At 45.5% G+C, this 25,476-nt stretch overlaps 1 protein-coding gene across 3 annotated transcripts in view; it reads right to left on the bottom strand.

Moving 5' to 3' along the window:
* Positions 1 to 15,197, bottom strand: part of ETV6 (ETS variant transcription factor 6) — a 140,067-nt gene extending 124,870 nt beyond the window's left edge. For all 3 annotated transcript variants that reach the window (XM_084290770.1, XM_084290771.1, XM_084290772.1), the window contains exon 1: positions 15,063 to 15,197. In XM_084290770.1, the coding sequence (XP_084146896.1) occupies positions 15,063 to 15,095 (33 nt within the window). In that variant the 5' untranslated portion in view covers positions 15,096 to 15,197. The remainder of the gene's footprint in view (positions 1 to 15,062) is intronic.
* Positions 15,198 to 25,476: the final 10,279 nt, after the last annotated feature.

The following is a 25,476-nucleotide window of genomic DNA, read 5'->3' as shown; positions in this document are numbered from 1 at the left end:
AGGAAGAGCAGTCAGGTATTGGGATGGGTTGCCCAGGGAGGCAGTGGAGTCACCGTCCCTGGGGGTGTTCGAGGAAAGGTTGGACGTGGTGCTTAGGGACGTGGTTTAGTGGGTAATATTGGGGGGGGTGGAGGGGGTTTGGACCAAATGACCCTGGAGGTCTTTTCCAACCTTAATGATTTTCTGACTCCACCTGAGGCAGGAAGGGATGGTATCATATAGCCACACCACAAAAGAATTCAGGAACCTGCAGGTCCAGTGCAGGATGAAGATCCAGGACCCCTGACCAAGCCACAATTTTCACTTGCCTCATTACATGTTGAGCAGGACTCTTCTTCACAGCCTTGAAGTGCCTCACCTCTAACAGTGCCAAATCCTACTATGCTTCCCTCTAACAGTGCCAAATCCTACTATGCTTCAAAAGAAAACAGTTCTACATAGAGGCCCTCACTGAACAGCTTAAGGGCATAGCCTGATGAGATAGCCTGTGACCTCCTACGTGCACTTTTACACTAACAAAGAGTCATGGCAGAGTTTAGACAGAATGCCCTTACCCTCTGAAAAGGGAATTGACAGAACATTCAAGACTCAAAAGAGGAGGCTAAACACTAGTTGGCCCTGAGAGAATCAGGTGTCTCGGCACAAACGACTTGCGCCTGGAAAAATGCTTGGTTTCCAGGGCTACTTAACGAGCCCACACCCAGCAGAAGGAACAATGGAAAGCAGCGAGGCCCAGGACTGGAGGGAAATAAGTTAACGACCTGGCCACGCGAGCAGCCTGCTACTTCTGCACACTGAAATCCACGTGCTGCCCTTTCATTTCAGGCAGATGCTAGGCAAGCCAGCAGCAGTGGGAAGTCAGAAAGGCTATGATTACCTTTTCAGCTGACGCAACATTAAGAAATCAAAGTTAAGGTACTTTCCATTAATGGTCTAAACCAATCCCAGTTTACCATTGTGTACTGCCATGTAGATTATCAAACACTTGTGTTAGCCTTTTTTCCACTGGAAAAGATCAGATTAGAATATGTCTGCTTTTTAAAGCCAGCCATGTTATTTAGCTCCTGTTTCAAATGACTTGAACAACAAAAGGACGGACTTTGCAATCTTCAAGGGCTGTGTTTTCCCACTAGTCTTGTCACCACCACTTTTCAGGGCTGGGCTCCAGTGACGTTAAAGGAGAGGTAAAACTTGAGGTACAAACCTGAAGAAAAACACAGCATGGAGACTGTTGCGTGAATGAACAGACTATCCATTTGGAAATCTGAGAAAGGAGAAGGCTGAAAGCTGAAAAAGGCTGGCCTTAGAAAATTTAGCCCTGCTTCACCCAGCCTAAAAATAGAGTTGCATTTGAGAGTGCATAGTCAAATGCTCATTTGTCCACAGCTGGTGTTTCTGCACCCAGTTCTGTGATGCCTTGAACAACAGTGATACCCAAAGCATAAGGCTGAGTAGGAAAACTAAAAGTTAAAAAGTTGAGTGCAATTAGCTAGGCTATCAGAAGTCGGATATTAAAGATCATCAACAATACCTGGGCAAATAATATGCTCCTTGGTCACAGGATCATATTACTACTGTGCTCACACACTGAGGCAGGAAAACTTAAGTGTGACTTGGTATGTAGTACATGGACATATTTTAATTCACTTTTGCTTGTGTTTAACACTGGGAAAACAATTCCCTCAACTACCTGAGACTTTTGGGAACTTCTGCTTTTGTTTCTGTGCATTGGTAGTGCGTATAACATCTTCAGACATTTGGGTTCTGTGTACAGCCAGGGCTTGGAAGAGCCAAGGAGGAGCCTGTCCCTGTAGGGACCATCAGGCTGGTGCAGGGGGAGAGCACTTCAGGAGGCAGTTTAAGGCAAGCAGGTTGTGCAGCACATACAGACAGCACATATGTACTGCAAGAGAGCTAGCTGCTCTGTTACCTGTCTGCTGCGGCACACCACTCCAGATGCAGGGCTTGGTAGAGGACACAAATATTTGCAGGGCTTTTCTTCTCCTTCTTCTGTTTCAGCCAGCTCACCTTTCTAGTTTTTTAATTGCCAGCTAACCGCATTAGCACAGGACAACAATGGTTTGAGAAACAGTTCACTTGCACTGATGGAAAACATTTTATGTATATAGGGTCCCATGAGAAGATCCTGTTTGCCAGCTTACTCATTTCTTAATCATTATGAGTAGAAAAAATGAAGTCCAGGCACTCAGTAAACAACACTTCCTCCTCAATTTTCTCAGCTATTGGGAACTTGAAAAGAAGAGTCAGGGAACGAAAGGCAAAGAGATTGAACTACCAAATTAAGATAGTCACTCCAAAGCAGGCTGCAGGCACGCTGATGGAGCAGATTAATGGAAGTGCTGGAGCTGTCCCCGTATTGTATAACACCTGTTCATCAGCGACACAGTCACACAGTGGCATGTTTGTGTCATCCAAACAAACATACCCTCATCTTGCAAAGAACTGTGTTCACTTGTCTCTTATCAACCATCAGAAGAGGTGTGGCTGACACTGCATGTAGCATTTGAATGATCTAAGAATCTAATTATTTTTCCATTCTCTGTCAGCCAAATCTTGGGAAAAACCTGCAGAAATAAAACAGGTCAAAGTACTTTATGCCAACAAATGGCATCACAGCCCAGGAGGAGAATCAAGGACAGGAAAATCCCCAAGAGTTTTCTAGAACGACATTCACTGAGAAGTCCTTCCTAATCTGGAGAACATTCTCCTCATGAATTTCAAATGGTCAGGTTGCCTCTGCTGAGGAAACACCATGACAAGAGCAAAAAATGGAGTAGAAGGCTTGATTCACGAGTGGTTTTCTCCACTACTGTTTTTTCACTTGTCAGAGGTATCAGCACAGCACCCAAATATGAAAAGCCTAAACAAAAACAGAAAAACAGTAGTTCTGGTCACACCAAAGGTCTCTATAGGCTAGTACCAGATCTCCAGTAACATCCAGTAGGAGATGCTCAGGGAAAGAGCATAAGAACAACCCTGTTGCACGCTCCCCCAGCAATCTACAAGTCCAGGGCTTTCTGAGCCAAGGCCTGTGTCTTTACCTTTGCAATTAATGGTCCCACATAGATCCATCTAGTATGAGCTGTCTTTTGAAAATGGTCTCCTGTTTGGCCCTACATTGCAACTTCTGGCAGTAAATTTTGTAGCCTCACTGTACATTGCGAAAAAAAAACACCTTTCTTCTGTTTAAAACTATTGGATGCTTCCATTTGATCCTCCTAGTTTCCTAGTTCATAGGAAGATCTCATACAATCGATTTCTCCTATGACGAGAAAAAACATTGCCAATTCAGCTTTTCTCTGTCTCTAGAGAGAAATTCCTTCCAGAGCAAATTTTCATGATTTTCAGGGGAGCTTGCAATGGGCCCAACTGCTTGTAGTTGATGTCACAGCAAACTTATTCCCTTTACTTCTTAAATCCTTTACTCTCAATCCCACCCTATTTTCCTGGCTTATGTTTTCCTTCCTCCACTAACTCCAGAAAACTGTTACAGTCCCATAGCTTAATGCAGGTATAGTACCCAATCTGTGTTCGGTTCAGCTACCTATCTATACAGGCGTGGAGAGCCACCCCATGTCAAAGCTTGCATCTTGCAGCAGTGCTGAGTGCATTTATGTCTGTCTAGCTGTGAAGGCAGATAGGCTTTGAGCTGCATATGAGGGGAGCTCTGTTGGAAATTAAGACATAAGTTCCAACCCTGAAGTACAGCATTGCTCACACGGACTTTCATCAGCACCAGCACACATCTAGAAAAACCTGCAGGTGAACAATTTTTATAGAGCTCTCAAGTCTATGTCAAAAAAAAACTGTCTCAGAAAGCTCACAGTGATGAATTCTGAACAAAAACATCTATTTTTCAAATATAAATCCATAGGGGATTATAAAAATCCACTCCAGACCAAAGGAAAGTAGCCCTCTCTTTCACAAACATTTAAGTTCGCCTTCTCTCTGACTAGCTGAAACAATGGCAGTACAGCTCTTTGCCACCTGGGGAGGAGCAGCAGGACCACAAGATACTCTCTTAGTGCTCACCCCAGTAAACAGGAAGGGAGACCATGAGTGATGGGGCAGGCCACCCTGAGCACTGCGTGATCTGCCAAGCAAAGAGCGACAGGGGAGTCCCAGGTAGGATGCAGGCAAGGGACCCAAGGAGACTGTGCTCTGAGAGCATGGCATTATTTTACTGCAGCTTTAAGTACCAAGAAACTACGTGAAGCCATTCAGCTCCTTACTCGTGAAGCAGGGCAATCATAGCTCCCCACCTCATAAGGAACTGGCTGTAACACCACACGCATGAGGACACTGAACTAACGGAGTTTTTCAAGTACCTTAGAAAGCATACAGACACCTGTACTATGGGATGCAAGTTAAAACCTATTCTTTCAAAGCCTTGTTAGTTTTTTGTTTTATTTTGTTTTGTTGTTTTGTTTTTTTTTTTTTCAGTTTAATTTGGAACCAGGAAGCTTGTTTGACATTTATCACTGCTTTCCCCATTGTCTGCAAAACCAAACGTTGATGCTAAACTGGAGAAATACCCCTAACGTCCGCTGATCTTCTACTGCTTCAGACCTACATTGCTCATGATTGGTCTTACCACTAAAGCATTAGATGAAAAATCACAATAGAAGATAATTTACAGAGGCCAGAAGGACCTTCTGACTAATGCTGTTTTCAAAATCCACCAAGGCATTATGGCTAAACACATATAATTTTTCTAAGGCCCTTCATTTATACGTGAAACTAAAGAAGTCTATTGAGACCCAGTCACAACTGTAATAAAGAAAATAACTTCAAAGTAAATCTGAAGTACGGATCTATCCCAAAGAACAGAAGTCACGCCACTTGAACTAGTGGGACCCATTGCCATCCACCTAGAGCCTAGGCCTGCCAAAGAGACAAGCTACCTTTTAGCAACGGGTACAGAGAAAATATTTCCTTCTTTCAATTTAGTCAATTATTTCATCCCAATGACTGGTTCACCCAAACCTGGAAAATGCAGAAATTGAAAGCTTGCTTTCTTCCTCCAGTCAACAAATAAACATGAAGGGTGAGGGAGCAAAATCTACTAATATTCAATCAGCATGACAAAAAACAATCAGTGTAATTAAAAAAAAAAAAAAAAAAGACGATATTTCATTTGCTTAATAAGAAAATCTTGGTTTTTAATCAATTAGATATATTACCTCAAAATGTACCAGATAATTATACATGAAAAGGAAGTATCAATTTATTTATTTTATTTTTAAAAATATTTACTTTTAACGCCCAGGGGTGTTTAGGGGAACGTTGCACTTGTAACTACATTTCACTGCAAAGCCATGTGCAGTCTATCATATTTAGCATTTTAAAAAATAAAAATTGATCGTTCATCAAATAAAGTCATTCATTATTTTCCAAAATCAAAACATTTAATAAAAAGGTAAGTCTTAGTTAAGTCTGTATAAGGCTATCTAATTACTTAAACAGATGCTTATGGACACCATATAGATTAGCAGAAAGGAGAACAAAATTTAGGTTACAGGCCATTTTTAGCTGCACATCAATACGTTTTAATGACTCTTCACAAACGTGGATCAGCTTCTCTTTAGGAAAAAGAACTAAGAAGTACACATGTAAAATGGATCAAAATCAAAAATTATGTTGGAAATTAATTTTTCTCCTTGCAGTACAAGCCTGATGCAAGGACTGTACATATGACAGCACTTTGCAAATGAGACAGTTCAGCCACTGCTCACAACATTTGGTCAGGTAGCGAAAGCAGCTACTCTTATGCCAATCCCTGCAGGCTGCAGTGGGGACACCATTTGATTTGTCACATACATGGAAAAGAGTTAATGCTTCAGGAACACATTTCACATGGGTGATAATGGGAACTGGGAGACCTTTGGAAAAGTACAGTTCAACCCACATTTGGCTCCTAGAAGTAAACAGTATCCCTCCCTCAAAAACAGAAAACTTCCATTTTTTAATGCTGATCTGTAATTCCCCTTCCATGTATTCCCTGAAGGTTTTCCTCCTTCATTTGAATAATTAAAGCAACAAAACCAATCTCTTGCTACTCCTAGCAATCCAGACTTCACAAACCCTTCAAAGTCACAGACAAAATCTTCCTCAGCTCTCTTCCCAAATCAGAAGTGCTCTTGAAATGAAGAGCTGGGTTCTGAGATGGAGACTTTGGAAACAATTCAGAGGAGACAAATAACTACTTGAGACCAGTCTTACAGCAAACTAAATTTTACATCGGAGCATCTACGTGCCTATGTACCATCAGAGTACATCTATCTCGCCTGGGATCTCGTCTCTAAGAGACACAAAGTCTGTTTCAGAAAAGGCTTAACAGACTGAAAAAAATCAATCTTTCTCCAGTGTAGTGACAGGTATTTTTTCCCCTTAAAGGCTGTCAGACTTGGTATCTTTCTCATGTGTGTTCATCTACCCTGCTTTTCAAATCCATTTATACTTTTAGCCTCCACAGCATCCCGCAGCAGTGAGTTCCATAATTTAACACAGAGGGAAAAAGTACTCGTTTCAAACTTGCTGGCTGGTAATTTCATTACCTACTCTAGTTATGTACTATCAGAAGTAATTGTTCCCCATACACTACTACTGTGTGATTTTATAGACCTCTGTTATACCTCCCTCAGCAGTCTCCTTTCCCAAACTGAGTTGTTTGGCAAGTCGTACGCAATGTAGCTTTGCCCCCTATGGAAGTTTCCCTGGGCTTTCCTGCAACTTCACTACTCATTCCTGTTTATTTTTTGGTGCCACTACAAGCCCTCTTAATAACCAAGAAACACATGCTGTAACAAGAACTGATACGCAGCATGGATTTAAAACGTAATAGGCAGATCGTTTCTATTGCTCTCAGTTCTTTTCCTACTACAGTTTTAATTGATTGTTTGGCCCCCAGTTGAAACCTGAGCTATTTTCTCTTTCGCTTGTCCACAAAACTGTTTCCTAAAATCAGGTTCCAGGTGCAAGACCAGTTCTGGAAGGCTTATCAGAAGACAGTCCTAAACTAAAACTACCAAGAGGAAAAGGAAATAAACAGGAATACTTCCCTCTGTCCACTTCTCTGACCCTGCAGAACCCAGCTACTGCCCATCAGCATGGTTCAGCTGGCTGTGTGTGCTATTAGTTCACTCTCTTCTTGCTTTGAGGTTTAAGGGAAGTTGTAATTTGTCCCAGTTAGGAGGTAATAACAGCCAGCACATGGTCAGTCATGGACTGCTCTGATGACTCAGCTGGTGCGTAAGATGACCCCAGCTTACTAAAGCACTACCTCCGTGGTGCCTGAGCCCACTGTTTACTGTGCAACTTGAAACACACACATATCTCAGGCGACATGCCATGAAATATTTTACAGCCCATAACCTTCTTCCCCTGGAAGCTGCTCCCACACTCTTCCCCAAATTCTCTTCCAGAGATCGCATTTGCTTGAGTCATTTGACAGTGACACAACCACTCGGACTGTCAACTGAGAAAAATGTTTTACATCTACCAGTGCTCCTGCTCCTATAAACTGGTGCCCTTCCTCGCACCCAAGGACTTGACAAGATCCTTGTCCCTCAGTGAAAACAGTTCAGCCCTTCATTTCCTCAGCTCCCCAGCCCCAGCTGCACCCCTCAACCTGGCACCCACACATGCCTAAGCCAGGCTGTCCGACCAAGCACGGCGGTGCTCCAACCTGGAGGGTGCTGGTCCTCTGGGGCTGGGGTGAGGCTGCTGGGATCAGAGCCTCCGCGGTGAGAAGGCAGTGAAACAGCTGATGATGACCTGCCAGTGCTACCCTAGTGGCTCTGCGGGTTTCAAGCGGCACCTCAGTGGTGCCCACTGGAAACACCCAAGGCCATTCCTCACTGGCACAGCAAGGAGGAGAGGACCCACCTTCCAGTGGCCTCCACTGAGGAGTGGGAGCCTCACCACAGAGCCTCTGGTTGCTCACATCCTAACACACCTGTAACCTCAGGCCCAGGACAGGCTGGAGGAGGCTTGTTTCTGCATGTGCTTTTAATTTTAAGCACAGGATAGCTATGAAGGTAAGAACACACCATTCAAGGGGCAATGTACAGTGAAAAAGTTGTCCTGGTCTACGCCACCAGAAGAAAGCAGAAATATATCAGTCATAGGGAGGAATCCCAACACAGACCTCAGATGAATTCCTAGATTGCAGGAAGGAGCTCCATTCCAGTGCTGTAATATTGGGTTTGCTCCATTTGACCTCCAGGCACATCAGTAGTTTCACTGTGCCCCACCAACAATGGAAACTTCTTTTACTGGAAGTCCCTTTTAGGTGGGGGAAAAAAAGGAGTAAAATAAAAAGAAAAGGTGGTTTGCAGATGCTGAATGCCTCACTGTGGCCCTACAAAGTGGATAAATATGTCTCTGAATTCTAGCAGTACTATCTCTGGCGTTTCTATTAAACATTTCATTTATCTGGTAGAACTCCAAGCCCCTGGATTTCCACAAGATCGCATACAATTTAGAAAACACTCCTGCTTTCTGTTAATAGATGTTTTGGAGGAACCCACTGAAAGCATAATGGAAAAATCACTTCATCCATAGTGTGTTGAAATACAAACTATATAAATAATCCCACTCTCTACTACATCCCATCAGTTTTAAGGATACTCCTTACTGGGTGCCAGTTGGCTTCTTCCAGCTTAAACTCTCAAGAATTTTCAAAATAAATAATTTCCAAGCTTGATCAGATCCTACCCGGGCTAGCTGGGGAAAAAAAAGAAATCCACAAAGCAAGAAAACACTCATAGCACCTATTTATAAGAGCATTTTATTACAGAATTAAAAATCCAAACTCTGGATTTAATATTAGCCAGCTGTTAATATTTTAACATGTAAAGCATGGTTGTCACATTCGAAGTATTTTTGCGGGGTTGTACTAACATTTAACTCTCTCGGTCACGCCCAGTGTTACTCTTGGCATTATACACATTTTAAAAACGATTTACAATGCTATTTATTTCCATGTGCAAACATTCCACAGAACACCAACATAAATACCACTGTGAGTGTCCGTCTCTCTTTCACACCCATCCTCTCTCCAGACCATCTTAATGGTAACACTATTTGCAAACTATACAAGGACAACATTGAAGCAAAGAAAACTGCATGCAGTTTAACAAGGAATAACCTTTGGAAAATCATTTAGATGAAGAATCATTTATAGCTTTCCTTAATTGCTAAGCCCAGTTCACTTTGGAGCTCAGTGCTATTACAGTGGAGAAGCAATACCATCTATCAGTGAAAAGCTTAACTCCATTCAAAATCCTTTATTTACTGCAGTTCCAAGTATTCCATAAACAAGTTCAACTTCAGCTAAAGTTTTCTACATTTATTTTCTAGCCAGCAGCGGAATTTTTGAAGTGGGAAAAAAAAAAAAAAGAAACACAACAGTATAATCTAGTTTTGAGTTCCATATGCCACTAAAGAAATAGGTAAAACAAATAGCTGTCCTCTGTGCTCCAATAAAGCACTGCCTAAAGACAACTCAGCAACACCAGAACCACCATCGCCTACATTTGGCTGGTGTTGTAGACCTAAAAAACAACCCAATAGTAGAATCAATTGCCATAACTCTGCTGTCAGAAGCACAAGAAGCTTTGGTAGCCTGCTTGGTTTCTGTTCAGGCCGAACCTCAGCACACCCCTGAGATCAACAAGCACACTTTACAACTTCACAGCCATGTGCAGAAGTGCAGTCCTAGGACAGCAACCCTATGGTCCCCAACTTCTTCAAGAGCAGCATCTGCACATGAGCTGCTGCTGAATTTAACAGAGAGCTACATCCTTCTTCCTCCAGGAAAAACATCACCTGGGACAGCCATGTGCACAGCCCACTTTGCATGTGACTTTAGGGAGTCCTGGGAGAGATGGTGGAAGGTAGCAGAGATGCTCTGGCTGCGGTAGGATGCCTGTGCCTGCTCTGTGCTGCCAGCTCTCCCCAAGCAATGCCTGAGGTGCCTACAGATGCGACTGAGCTGCAATGCTGTGCCCCCACTGCTCAGCAGTAGTGGGGGGACCCAGCCAGAAGAACCAACAGCCAGAAAACAACCACCGCTGCTGCCCCCCAAAACCCACCATTGCTCCCCGCACACTGTGCAACCTAAAAAGCCAGGAGCAAATGGGATCTGCCCACCACTGGCGTCTGTGATGAACACCATTTGTTTCCCAACGTTCAGCCTCACCCTGTGGAGGTGAGCTCATTACTATTTTATGCCTGTTTCACAGATAGGGAAAGCAAAGGCCAAAGCAAACAGTTTCAGAGGCACTTGCGTATGATTTGCTGTCGCTCTGGGGATTCCCAGCTGATGGAACTGAATCACTAAAACTCCAAAGCAAACGCATACAATTAAAAGAAAAAAAAAAAAAAAAAGGAAAAAAAAAAAAGCAGTCAATTTTTGGAGCATAGGTCAGAACCATACTGCTGTCCAAAACCACAGGTTGACCTTGCTCTCCCTTCTCACAGATTACATGGAAGCCTTTTGTCAGAAGACCTCAGGATGCAAGCTGCCATTGGGAAGCGCTCGAGGACCCAGATAACTCTTCTAAAAGGCAGAACAATTACTTCTGTGTAACCGTATGAGGCTTCACCTCCTGATTATCACCATTTCTATCAGCAGAGCGTTGCTTAGCCACCTCCCTTCAAAAGGCACTTTGAGATGCAAGGTGTAATATACATGTAAATTATCATTAAAGTATCCTCTGTTTAATTGGGGCATTTCAGATTGGGGCTGCTGCTTTAATGGGTTGCCTCCCAGGAAACTGACTTTGCCTATAATGACACAGTGAATAGTAATGACCAGTGTTTAATTGTGACTGTGTTAGTAAAATTTGGCTTCAGAGGGATTAAATTTAACCGGTGCCAAGGAGTTAAGTGATTAATCAGACGTTAAATACGTACGTACTTCTAAACTGGTCTTCTCCCATTCAGTCCTACACCCTCTGAAATTAATGGGAGTTTTGTCATTGACACTAACACAAGAAGGATCAGCCTCCTAGTACACACGTTCACTAATAAACATTAAGAAGCGTACTCCCTGCTAACAGATACTCATCCATGGTTAAGGGTAACAGGATTCTGTCTGCCTGGTGCTCAAAAGTCCCTGCTTAGCATGGGAAGCTTTCGGTGGGAGAGAATTATCCACAAAAACATCATGGTATTAATGAAATATTAGGAAACATAAAGCACTACTTAAAATTAAAAAAAAAATAAAAATCTGGGGAAGCCAGTTAAGGTTGAAAGCTCAACCACCGTGCTGATTCTTTGCCCTTCGGCTTACATGAGCAGTCTTTTTTTCCCCCTATTCCTTTTTTTTTTTTTTTTTTTTAAACAATTACAAAGTACATCCTTGAATCTGAAATGAGCACTGGTGAGACGAATCCTCAAGCTACAGGGTTGTGCCAACTCCTGCAGGGTCTGTGCAATCACAGGGGCTCACTGCAAGGGAGAGCGCTCACATCCACCAGCACACAGCTTCACAAAGGCAACGCGACACGGGAGCCAGTTGTGAAACCTGACTCACAGGAAAGCTCCACACATTCAGTGCTGCCCACAGAAAGCACACAGCTCAAACGTCTGCTAGACACATGCAGGGGAGTTTGGGCTTGGAGAAGCCCTGGTCTCTGGGATCTGAAGCAGCCAATCCCCTGCATATTCCTGATTTTAGTTCTCCCACAACTCCGCGCTTGTGCCAACACACTTGTTTGTATGGTCACATGGTAAATCAGGCTAAGGAAATGAAAGTGCCAGGTTTATTTTACAGATATAGTAACTATGTGTCTTTACACATATATTATAGGACATTTCTATTGGCTTTCAGGACCCTTCTATTTGCCTGCTGAGTTCTGAGCCCCCATATGATAGCACAGTGATATTCTTAAGGTATTACTATTTCAATGGAAGAAAAAAAAAAAAAAAAAAAAAAAAAGAGAGACCCTTACAATCAGAAAGCTCCAGGTAGGGTTTTAGACAGGCCTCATTACCACATGGATTCTAACTGATCACAAAAATCACCATCAGTGTCCAGGCACCAAGCTTGTAGCCCTAGCTCCTGTGTGCCTTTGCTCTGGTGTAATAAGCCTTTGTCAAGATGTTTGTGCTCTCCCCATGCCTCGTTTCTCTTGGCTGGAGGACAAGAGGCAAAGCCGTAAGGGTCACTTGCTCATATGGTAGGGAGAGCTGGGGGAACATCGTGACAGTATATATGATAATGTATCTGTTAACTACTAAGGCTCAGGAGCAGAGAACAGGTTTGCTACCGGTGTAACATCCAAACAACAGGGTCAAAAAAGGCATCCAATAATGACAACCAGACTACATTTCCCTTCTCAGCCCGCTTTGGAGTCACAGCCCTTGGGCTGTCCCAGGCTGGAGTATGCCACAAGCCCAAAGCCTACCAGTTCCCAGCAGCGAGCTTGCCAGTGCCTGAAGTTGTAGCCAACACCAAGGGCTCTGCCTCCACGCCAACCTCTGAGCCCCAAAATGCTATTTCCAGAATGCCAGCAGAGACTGCTCCCTCAGCTGCACACCCTTCACGCAGACACTCTGCTGCCTGCCACACCAGGCCAGCAGGGCTCCCGGGGCTGCCTGCCATCAGGAAGGCACACACACACCGAAGCGCTGGCAAGAGTGGGATGTCAGCCCTGTGCTTCTCCTGGAGAAAGAGCTAGTGCAAGTAAACACACACACACACACACACACACTTGCCGCAAAGCAAACACGTATCAATATACAATTGCACATACACACTGATAAGTACTTGACATGAACCGAGATATTACTGCAAGTTTATACTGATTGCAAGCAGCTAAATACATACCGAAATTTCACCTCCTCAAACTTTTCCTAAATCTTATTAGAGTGCCTCTCTAATAAGGTAGATAGGGAGACCACGCATGGAGCATCCCGGCATAAATGGAGCTCTAGCCTTTACTCCCTTCGTCGAAGCTTTCCATGGTTCATCACCCCAGCTGCTGTGGAATCTACTGCACACAGTCTTGCCCCATGTCAGGGGAGGGGAAAAAGAAAAGAAAAAAAAAAAAAACAAAACAAAACACAAAATACATCCACCAGCACCACCGCTTCCAGTGCTCGGGCTCCTAACGAAGCACTGCAACACTCTCCCAGCACAGTTGGCTACTCCTCAGGGCAGCACAGCCACACCACAGCATGGCTCCTGCTCACTCCTCCGCCTCTGCCCCGCGCTGCGCAATCTGGACTGGCGCGCTGGGAAATAACACATCCTACTTGTACAGTCACACCGTGGCTTCAACAACTCCCCTCCAGTCCAGCTGCTGATCGCAACCAGCTTCCGCATGGGCTGGCTGAAACAAGCGCCCCAAAAAACAGGGGTGAGTGAAAAACTGAAGGGAAAGTTATCCAGAACAGCTTGGTAAAGAAATGTTACCATCTGAAATACGCATTTCTGTCCGAAAGCTTGTACTTCCCATATTTGAAACTATTAAAATCATCACCAGGAAAGAAGCCAAAGAAAACTTCTCCCCGCTTTCTCCTCTGTCCCCCTTTCAACTTTTTCCTCCATTCCAATTACTCTCCTTTTCCTGGCCCTCAGGACACCCTCTGAAGTACTTCACCTGGACGGTAGTTCCTGTCTCTCTACACAGACAGCTGCAAGAGTCAGCACATAAAGAAAACGCACGCTACAAAGTAAGTTCAGACTGCACTAAGTTCAGCACAACACTTGAAATAGGCAGCAGGACATGTAAACATGAAGTCACGGAAGGTTTGAGGTTGGAGGGGACCTCTGGAGATCACCTGGTCCAACCCCTGGCAAGCACGGTCACCTACAGCATATTGCACAGGGTCGCATCCAGGTAGGTTTGGAGAACCTCCAGAGAAAAGCCTAATTAAACGTTAAGAAAAATTGGCATATAAACGTTTCAGGGCTCCAAAAGATGTGTTTGTCCTGATAGGTAGCTAATCACCTTTGATAAGACTCTATTATGTACCTTAGGGTTAGGGAAGGAGCAGCATTACCAGTAAGAGCAGACGTAAGCCTCTTATTTTCAAAACACCCCATTTCTAAAATAAGGAAACACAACTCATCTGCCGCTACTTTTTTTGTGTGTGACATTCGCTTTCTCGTGCCTACAAATCCATGTTCCCACAGGATCCACCAAGGAGAAAGAAAATTAAAAATAAACAAGCAACCAAGCAGCTACGTTTCACTTTGTATTTACCGGGATTTGCTTAGCCTGTGGGACACAGAGGGTGCTCCACGGCCCCACGCCGCCCCAAACCTGGGTGCCTCTCTAGTGCAAGCTGCCGCCACCCGCCGTGACCCCCAAAATAGAGCCAGGCAGGCAAGCACCGTGCAGCGAAGCCGGCCGGGTGCTCGCCCCCCGCTGGAGGCTCTGGCGGCCACGGGCAGGACGGGGAGCGCCCGGCCGGGGGAAGGAGAGGGGAAAGGGCTGCCACCAGCGGGCTCCTGGGCACACATGGAAAAGAAAAGGAAAAAAAAAAAAAAAAAAAAAAAAAAAGGCAGCCGGGTTTTGTTCCCATTGTCTCCGCTCCTGACACCGGGAACCGCAGCCAGAGCTGGGCACAGCCACCGGCAGGGAATAAAGCGAGGGGAAAGAGGGGGAGGAAGCAGGGGGAAAGGGAAAAAATATTTTTAAATGAAATAAAATAGAAGCCCCAGCCCCCCCGCGGCAGCGCCGCCGAGCGCATCCCATCCCCGTCCCCGGGCAGCAAAACTTTGCGCGAAGTTGGCGGCGGGGGGAAAGGAGCACGCAGGGCGCCCGCTGCCGCCTCCCGCCGCCGCGGGGGGAAAAACAGCAGAAAAGGGGAAAATATTGTTATTATTATTATTAAGAATAATGATAATGAAAGGAACACGCGCGGGGCAGGGCCCTCCGTGCGTAAACACAGCGGGGGGGGGGTAGCACGGGGGGAGCCCCCCACTGACCGCAAATAATAAAAATTATTTAAATAAAGAAAAAAAAATAAAAATTAAAAAAAAAAAAAAAAACAGAAGGTTTGTTTTTTATTATTATTTTTACCTTGATGCAACACTGGGCAGCGGCCTCAGACATCTTTCAGCCGGAGCGCGGCGCAGCGCGGCGTAGGGGGAAGTTCTCTCGGTTCTTTTTTTGTGTGTGTGTGTGTGTTTTTTTTGCCTTCCCCCTTCCCCCCCCCCCCCCCCCAAATTTCCGCTTCTCCGCCGGCCCCTCAGCGGGAAGTTGCTGCCGCCGCCGCCGCCACCATCGCCCGGCGGCGGGCGCGGCCCGGGGGTGGCGCCGCCACCGGAGCCCCGGCCCCGTCCCTCGTCGGGGGGCGCCCGATCGCTGCCCGCCCCCTGCCCGCTGCCCCCGGGCTCTGCGTGCGTGTGCGGGCCCGGGCGGGGAGGGCGGGCCCGGGCGGCGAGGGGGCGGGGCCGGGCGGGACGCCCGGCCCCGCCCCCTCGCCGCCCGGCCCCGCCCCCCTCACCGCCCCCTCGCCGCTGCCCTGTTCCGCATCCCCGCAATCGACGTCGGTTCCCGGCAGCCGGCCCCGCCCCTTAAAGGGGCCCGGCGGCGCGCGGCGCGCGGTGGACAACAACAGCCTTTGTTCTGCCGCCGCCGACAAGGCCCCTTTAAGGGCCCGCATCAGGAAGTGCGGCGGCGGGCACGGGAAGGGCGGGGCGGGGCGGGGCGGGGCGCGGCGCAGGCCCGGGCCCCCCCCCCGGTTCGGGGACGCCGCGGTGCCTGCCCCGTGCCGGGCGCGCCGCCCCCTCCCCTTTCATTGCTTTTTTTTTCCCCCTTTTCCCACTTGTTTCCCGGTGTCCCCTTTTTCCCCCGTTTCCCCCCCGCGGGCGCTGAGTCACCCGTTACCGTGCGTCTCCTGTAGAGAGCAAGTAATCATAACAAATAAGCATAAAGGCTGGGAAGGGCCCCCGAGATCATCTGGTCCGGCCATCACCCACCCTTCCACCAATGTCACCCACTAAATCGTGTCCCTAAGCACCACGTCCAGCCTCTCCTCGCACGCCCGCACAGAGCTCAATCCTCATGTCAATGCTCACTTACAGACCTGAGCGGCAACCTCAAAGTATTCATCAGAATGGAACGTGCAATTCGAATGCAACACAGATCAGCGGGAGATGTTTATAGCCCTTGCGCTCCTTTCCCCATTGCTCTGCTGAAGGTGAGCGCGATGGCTGGGGGGCAAACGTCTGGAGGAAGCACAGGCCACGCCGCCCGCTGGTCCTGCAGAAGCAGCTATGCCTCAACCATTCTAGCCAGACACTCGCTACAATGACTCAAGAACATCCTTGACTCCTTTGAATGAGGAGGGCCAAAATCCTTCTCAGCCTGGTTCTACCCGTTTTCCTGACCCGATTTCCTGCAGTTCCTTCCATTAGTTACATCTCTTGAGACCTCAGACTACGTGGTCCTGGATGGTACGCCGTAGGGAGATGGAAGATGCTGCAAAGGCTCCTGGTGAGCAGGATGGCCTGTGGTTGCAGAACAGTTGCTCTGGAAATGTGAGGAGAAAGCTGCTTCTGCTGTCAGCTCCCCTTTAGATTCGCTCCATGTGGACATTGCACAGCACAGAAAGGAAGTGCATTAGCTTATATTAAACCTCCAACAGGCTCCTAGCTAGTTTCCTTCCCTCTCACCAAGAGGCTACTGCTTAGCTTATCTCCAGGGAGGATCCTTTAGCAGGATTTACGATCCCACAGAGACACCTTTCATACACGCCCTAGCCAGAAATTCCCTAACTTTTTGCTTGCGTTGATGGCAGCAATACTAGTTCAGGCAAAAGGTAACCACATTCTGGCCTGTAAGATGACACCAAGTTCCTGCCTTTCTCAGAGCTCTCCCAGGAAAGGGAGATGGATGAGGTGTTGTGGGGCAAGAGCAAGAAGAGAAAACCATAAAACAAAGTATGTTCTTCCTCCTCATAGTGGCCTGGAAATCTGGGTTTGGGAGCTCATACTTTCCAGTCTAGAGTTTGTCCCTGAAAATAGAGCAAGCCCTGCAGAAAAGAAAGCAAAACAACCTTTCTGTGGGACTTGTAATTTTCAGTCCACAGCATTGTATCTGCAGACCAGCTTCCACTGATTCTGTCACCTGGGCCTCTTTTACAGCCCTGAGACTCCAAATGTCATCCTACACCCACTTTCTCATCAGCTGGGCTAATTCTCTCAAATGTCTCTCAATGATGTTGGAACCTGTTTCCCAAAGGAGACTAGACACTTGGGAACCTACATCCAGCTGAAAGCCAAGGTTTTCATTTCTCCTTTTGTGTACTGTTTTTTCCAGTTTCAGCAGCGTAGAACAGTACCTCAGACATATGCAACAATCACTGATTTCACCTCATTTCTTAATAAGGGAACATTGTTCACTTTTTTTTTTCCTCTTTATATTTGCAAAGGCACCCATTAGTTGCTGGTGCCCGTAGTTATCATTAACTTATTGTACTGTGTCTCTGCTGTTATCTTTTTCTTGCTTTTATCTTTGTCCAGTGAACCTTAACTGACTCACTTATTTGGTGGTTGCTTCTTTGCTCCTGTTTTATTAGCAGTTTTATTTTCACCTTCCAAAGACTGAGCATACACAAAGAGCCACTTGATGCTTTTTTCTCGTTTAAGTTATCTTGGATGGAAAAAAGTGTGCTGTGCCTTCAGTACTCCCTCTGCTAGGGCCTTGCCCATATTCAGGTTTCCTTCTGCCACTCACCTCTGCAGATCCTGACCTTGCAGCTGGGTCTGCTGACGTTTATGTGACTCAACAGAGATTACTCTTAGAGGTTTAGGCACAGGATCAGGCTCTTAAGGAACAAAACACAGTTAGAGACGGTAGTAAATTCCAAGAATGTGAAATCAATTGAGGCATACATTGATGTTAGCGTGCAACAGAGTTTTTGATCCTCAGGAAAAAACAGGAAATCCATGAGAGTTGGTGCACAGATGTGCTCTGGTAAGGGATCGCCGTTGCACATTTAGCACTAAGATTCTTTTGTCCTTCCCAAATTGGTTTCTGAAACTGAATTGCATTTTATGACCCTAGTGTGCATCAGTCACACTGCTTCTCATCATTTGCAGTAAGATTAGCTTTTGCTTCGTATTCCCAGGCAAGTCCTTTTTCCAAGATTCAGCTAGGCTAATGTTTCCTGTGGTAGAAGTCTCTAATCCTTGGCTTTTTGGGAATATACATGAAATTCAGTCTGAGGTGTTAGAGTGAGAAATGCTGTATCCATCAGAGGTATTCATATAGCTTTCCCATTTGGAAACCCATGACAGTTAAAATTGAAATACAAAAATCCTGGTGTGACACCTGTCCATCAACCAATACATGTAAAAAATAACCCTAAACATGCTTGATGCTCTAAGGCATGCCATCCTCACACATTGTCACATACTGGATTACTTTGAATCACCCAGTATGTTGTGCCTGTAAATAAGAGAAACAGTTTTCTGCTGCTGTGAAAATGAACATTCTGGTACAAAAAAAGGGGAAAAGGGACTGCAGATTGTACTCATTTAACTCCTCTTCAATATTCAAACCAGTGCAACTTCTTCTGAGAGATGAGCTTATGGTTACATTTGGGGAACAGATTTCTTTGCACAAGTCACAGCGTAGACTCATGTTGACAGTGCTGCCTCTGGAATGTACTTGGATGTTGCAGCACTTATGACACTGACAGGCAGTGAGTGGCCCTGACAGAGCTCCCAAGACAACTCAACTCCAGTAACAACAGCCCAGCAATAGCTAACCTGAAATATCAGATTGGGTTAAACTGAGTGCAACCACGGGACCATCTCACTGTGGAGCAAGGCTGTGGCACCACTAGGTGGTTATAAGCCAAGCCCTCAGCTACCTCTTCTGGGGTACTGGTGAGAGCATAATGCCACAAAACAAAGCTTGCAGGACTAGCACCCCATAGCAGTGCCTCATCCCATGCTGCAGGTCGTAGCACACCCTCCTTTAGCCACACCATCAATTCCCTTTAGCAGTGTGAGAAGGTGCAAGGAATATATCATGTGTGTGTGTGTCTGTGTGTCTGTCTGTCCTTGTATGCATGCATGAGTGTGTTTACACCTAGCTCAGTTCCCCGAACTGCTCACTGTGGTGCAAGCAGGTGGGGACTGGCAGGGGTACTGTGAACTTGTGGCCTTGCTGGGTTGTTCACACAAACCCAAGGGCAAAGGGAAGTCCTTTGCCAAGAACGGCTGGCATGTAGACCATCAGGGCCTCCTCTTCTCCTTCCCAAGCCACAGGAGGAGGGGAAGCCATAAAGAAGGATCAGCCAGCCCAGCAGAGCCTGATCCTTTCTGGGAGCTGGAGGAGGGAGCCTGGGAATCAGACAGCTAAAAGCCCCTGAGCTGTGGCTGCCACTGCGGTGTCAGGACAAGAAGGGGAAGAAGCTGAGAGGAACCGGGGAAAGACTGCAGAGGGAAAATCAGTAGCACGCAGCAGCAGAGGAACCAGGGTAGGTGAAACCTCCCTGTTTGACCTACTTTGGCAGGGGTGGTTATTTAAATGGAATTTAAATCTCTGCAGATATGTGGATACTGATATGTGGATATCTGCAGATATGTGCAGATATGTGGATATATGCAGATATGTGCAGATATATGATCTGACATCATCTGAAGATGTGCAGTGGTAGGACTACACAGGTCACATACCCACACGTGCACAGACAAAACCATGTCCAAGGCCCTCAATGCCACAGAAAGATTTCCACATGTACAGGCTCATTTCTTGAGCAGACAAGGCTCCACAGGGGACATAAAAACACTGGTAAATGAGGTAAAGCACAAAGGGGTACCAAAAACAGGAAGACAGTTTTGCAGTGCACTAGGTCTCCAGCTAAAAAATTTCAGACATAAACTGTACCTGCTTTGTTTTCACGTAGTCTGAACCTGTGAAGTGTATGTCAGTATTGCCAACTTCAGGAATTTGAAATAAGTTAGTTGCCTCCCACCTCAATATCACAAGATTTTGAAGGGAAAGATTGTTTTGAAAAAATTGTAAATTGTATATGTCTTCATTTTCTGATCTCACATCTGGATTTTGTCTCGTAAAGTGCATTTTCAAACTTATTCCCCAAATTTTGAATGCTAGAAAACTTTTTGGTCTTTCTTCTCTTCTCTTCTCTTCTCTTCTCTTCTCTTCTCTTCTCTTCTCTTCTCTTCTCTTCTCTTCTCTTCTCTTCTCTTCTCTTCTCTTCTCTTCTCTTCTCTTCTCTTCTCTTCTCTTCTCTTCTCTTCTCTCCTCTTCTCTTCCCTCTTCTCCTTTCTCCCCTTTTCTCTTCCTTCCTCCTTTCCTCCTTACTTATTCTTCCCTCACTCTCTTCTTCTCTGCCTGACCCTTTCACATGTAATTACATGAATCATACCAGGAGAATTCAGGAACAATAAAATAGATGACAAAACTCAAGGTTAAAGTAGAAAAGCCATCAAGCTGTATGCTGTTACTGCAAAGCATTCTAAAAATAAATATATATATATATATATAAAATAAAAAAAATAAAAAGAAGAAGCTGAAGGTATAGAGTTCATTCTGTGTCAGATAAGCCCAAACTGATTTACATTTTACAGGTACTGTGGCTGATTTTTCTTTCTCCAGTTCACTTAGCTCAGCTGAAGAGGTGAACAAAACTCTTCAAAGCCTAATCCCCCCTATTAGTAATATTTTCACAGGCTGGTTCCCCTCCTCCTGCCCTTTTTCTACATCTTTTTCTCCACAGGGTGTCAGGATTACAGTGCTCGTACCCATTCTGAATTGTGGTGTATACTCTGTAATCCATGTCATTGTAACTCTATATCTTGCTAGCAGTAGAAGTAAAGTAAAACATAAATTGTTTTGCTGCCAGATTAACATTGTCTAGTAGATTTTATGCTCATAATCTAATGTGAGGAATAACATTATATTCGCAACAGCAGTCAATCTACTTACAACAATCGCTCAGCTTTGCTGAAAAATAAATAAATAAATAAATTATCCCTGCATTTTCATCTATGTGGAAACAGAGCCAAGCCCAGCCCTGCACCCTCTGAGGCAGTGGAGCTCAGTGAGCTCAGGAGAAGGTGAAGGAGAAGGAGAAGGGAAAGGAGAAGGGGAAGGAGAAGGGGAAGGAGAAGGGGAAGGAGAAGGAGAAGGAGAAGGAGAAGGAGAAGGAGAAGGAGAAGGAGAAGGAGAAGGAGAAGGAGAAGGAGAAGGAAAAGGAAAAGGAAAAGGAAAAGGAAAAGGAAAAGGAAAAGGAAAAGGAAAAGGAAAAGGAAAAGGAAAAGGAAAAGGAAAAGGAAAAGGAAAAGGAAAAGGAAACTCAAGGTTGATAAAGAGTAGTGTGTGTGTTCAGCAAAGTAGAGAAAGAAACCATGGCAAATGGAAAAACAAAAACAAAAACAAACAAAAAAAAAACAAACAACAACAACAACAAAAAACACAGAGTGAGTACAGCTTGTTGCACTGAATTGTGATTTATCTGCTTTTATTTTCAATAGTTCCAGTGGCATCATAATGTAGGATTTTATAGTCTATTAAATCATGTCTGACATACATGTATATAGTTTAGAGTGCATGCATTATGGATAGGCAGTAGCTTCTCCATAGCTGCACAGCAAACAGTTTCCACCCGGAGATCTTTTTCCATCTTCATGCTCATTTATAACTTCAGCTTGGAAACTGCCAAATATACACCAAAGATAAAAACTTTGGCCAAGAATACAAAAAAATAAACCCTTTTGAATTCCCTTTGAACTGCAGGTCATTCAGATTGCCCTGATCAGAGGTGGCCTTAATTTACATAGTTGTCTTCCATTTCTAAAAGCAAATCTTCATCCAGAAGGGTTAACTGTAACCCTAACAGGTCTCTGCATGTTCTTCAATCTCCATCAGAGCAAATAGGTCACCCTTTTACGGGAAAGAGGTGGTAATCAGCTTAAGCCACTCACCATTTTCTTTGGTATGTGTAGGGAGTGGCATAATTAAGACCGGAAATTTGAGCTGACCCCAATATTAGGTTGGGAGATGACTGAGAAGAGGCACAGAGGTGGGTGAAACTGAGTGCCAAGGTCATGTCCTTATCAGGCCCAACACATAAGATGTGCACACATCTCTGGTGTCTATGGAGGGTCCCAGCCCTTTTCTCTTGATGTTGGCCTGGATGTTGCTCTTGGAAACATCCATCTCTGCAGCATTGCCCTTTTTGTGTGCCATTTACTTGCATGGAAAGAAGCCTTGGTCCTACTGTCATGGGGAGCACTGCTGGAAGGTAGCAGTGCATGTTTGGCTACTGGTGCGGGAGGACCAGTCACTGTCTGCACAGACCACAGGGGCTCCGTATGAATGTGTGAGAGGACAGAGGCCTCAGACACTGGGCTTGTTGCCCCCACACAACCCACAGTTCATCAGGGGTGGCAGCAGCACCAGCACTTGACCTGCACTTGGTCCACTGCCCCTTCCTGTCCTCATGGGCAGGCAGCCCCTTGCTGGACAGCCCCATCTGTGTGGCAACTGCCTCAAGAAAGCTGAAGCCAAGTCTTGAGTTGTGCTGGTTGAGACAGGCTGAGAGGACAACCAGGAAGTACTGCAACAGGGAGCGTGGCATGGACAAGCCCTGCAAGTGGCAGCAAAGCAAAAGGGAAGAGGGAGACAATGGATGAGGATAGGAAAGGTCGTGGAGAGGAGATGAGGGCCAGGGTCCTAGCTTAGGAGATGCTGGACCAGATGGAAAGAGAGATGGAAAGAGTAAGTGAAGGAGCAATTGGAGTGGTAACCTTGACCAGAGAGACCTTCAGCCTACCTGTGTGGCATCCAGGAGGGAATGGGCTGGAGCAAAGGGAACTTGTCCTTGTCAGAGGACTATGGTGCAGGGACTTTTGTAACCAGAAGCAGGGGAGGCTTCAGCTACACAGGGAAGATAATTTTATATGCCAGAGCCTGAACTAAGTGCAGATTTCAGTGGTCACAATTACTGTGTGAGAGATAAAGACATATTTCACTCTTAGATAGCATCTTACAAGTAGTAATTAAATTTTTACAACACCCATGTGAGGTAACTGAATAATTATCACTCCTATTTTAAAGCTATGAAAGGAGAGAGGTTAAGTGGCTTGCCAAGGGCTATGCGGTGAGTCAGTGGCAGTGCCTCCATCAGAAGTCAGGAGCTCCTGGTTCTGAGGCTGGTCTGCAACCCACAGCAGTGTTGCAGCCTCCCCGCCAAGAGATGAAAGCAAGCTGATTTCCCAAGCACTTTGATGAGAGAAGGAAAGTTAGAAATAGCCCGCGGCTGTTTCTAGAGAAAGTGTCACGATGGAGAGGGAATTTCTAAGGAGGGGAGTGGAAAAGTGCCAGGCTCAGGAAAGGGAACGGTGATAAAGTAACTATAGATATGGGTGGTTATGAAAGGAATGGAGCTGACAAACCAGAACCAAACGATGGGGAAGAAAAATAGGTCAGTGGTGAAGGTAGATTTCTCAGAGAGTTTTATGACATTTGAGAGGCCTGAGGGGAGAAGTGGGGAAGGAACGAGAGTGGAAAAAGATGGGAAGGGGAGAAATTCTGGTGAGAATGTGTACAGCGGCATTTAAAAGCTGCAGCACTAGGAGACGGGGAGAGAAAAGCCACGAAGTGTGGGTCCTTGCAGTGCCTGCCCAATTATACTCATGTGATGGTCTTCTCTTGCACAGCAGCTGCAGATCTGAGTGCTCTGCTGAGTGAGGTAACTGTCAGCACCGTCACTTCGCTTATGGGAGAACCAGGGCTCAGAGCAGTGACGAAATTTGCCTATGATCACCCAGCAAGGCCAACAAATTATTCTGGTGTAAACTATGACAATAAATGCAATGTGAAATAGGAGGACAGGCAGGGACACACAGTTATTACAGAATAAGAGAGTAAAAGAAAAAAGACAACCAAAGTCAACAGCCCAAATCTCTTTTTCATAGCTCTAGAATACATAAGGCCAAGTAAGTTGACAGGTAGAGGCTGTGAGATTTGGATTATTTGTGCTGCAAACTACAGGCTAAGGAATACCAACAGTCAGATGTTCCAATATAAGCACACACACACAAATGCGTGTGTACACAACACAATTGCCCTGACACTGGCTTTGGTGTGGTATATGCTCTTAGGCAAGTTATTTCTGCAGTTCCTCATCTTTCCTCCTTTCAGCAAAATTATGGTAACAATTTTTACCTACAAAATGGAGACACACCTACAGCCCAGAAGACTTTTAAAATGCAAAGTGTGCTTAGGTTCCCCAAGTTCTCTGTGATCCTTAGCTGAAAGCTGCAGTTGACCACTTTCCCAGTGGGATCATTTGTTTGTGGTCATTTTGTGCCACAGAGTACATCCACATGTCTGACAGCTTGTGGCTGCCACACCAGGAGAAGGGTTATCTGAAAACATGGAACTCCAGAAAATAGCTGCCAGCATTGCTGGGTGACTCCACCGTCTGAAGTAACACGGTGTTTTCAGGGCCTGAGAAAGTGAGATGCTTCAGAACAACAGTTCCCCTTAGTTTCAAAAGCCACCCTTCCTCACCTCTGCTTCCTCCTTTTCCTCACAAGAAATGAAGAAGCCACAGATATTTTTGTCTTAATTTGAAAAGGGCAAAGAAGTATTTTCCAGTATAAAGTAAGAGAGAAAAAGAAACCCATTCAGCATCTGTTGAAAGAATCAGGAAAGAGCAGTATAAGAGAGAAAGCCTTTTATTAGTAACCCTCATTTGGTATTGAAGCTTCCACCATTTATTCCAACTTCATCACCTCTTCTTCCTCAGCTTTACAGGAGAATCAAGACGCTTCCTCACCCCACCTCTCCCTCCTCCTGGTGTAGAGGGCCGTGGTATTTCGGCTGTGCAGTGCTACCACCATCTGGCCACCTTCAAAAACACAGCCCTCCGTCTGCGGGAGTGCCCTGAACTCGATCACCTGCCTCGTACATCTCCGTGAGACGAATGCTGCTTTTCAGTATACTCAGTGAGATAGAGAGAGAGGTGGTGATTTAAGCCTTCTGATGTGGCTCTACACAACGCCTGTTTTGGTTGCTTCTTTTTATAGAGGAATTGCATCTGGCTGTAGGATGCAAAGGTTGACATAACTGAATGTGTTCTTCCTCTGCCGGTGCAACACGTGGCAGGGGGCGCCTTCTAAGAAGACACCATACACATTAGAGTTGCAGCTGATTCCTGCTTGAAGGATGTTTTCTGGGGAATGAGATGCTCCTGGGTCATTTTGAGATCGAAATAGCATTTCTCCTGGTACCTTGACCAAGAGATTTTATCCTTCAGCACCTCAGCCACACAGCTGTAAAACAGAGATCATACACCTTACCTCTTACATATGGCATTGCCAGCATGAGCTTATTAATGGTTTTGATTGCACGGATTTGAAATTATAAAAATGGCAAGTTACGCAGCAGTCCAGCCAGGTCACTCTGTACTGATACTACCAACACTGAGACTGCTGCAGATATATTT

Source organism: Netta rufina, assembly GCF_964035555.1.
Source record: "Netta rufina genome assembly, chromosome: 1".
Lineage (NCBI taxonomy): Eukaryota > Metazoa > Chordata > Aves > Anseriformes > Anatidae > Netta > Netta rufina.
The sequence above is the reverse complement of the archived record's forward strand: the minus strand, read 5'-3'. Positions and strand labels throughout refer to the sequence as shown.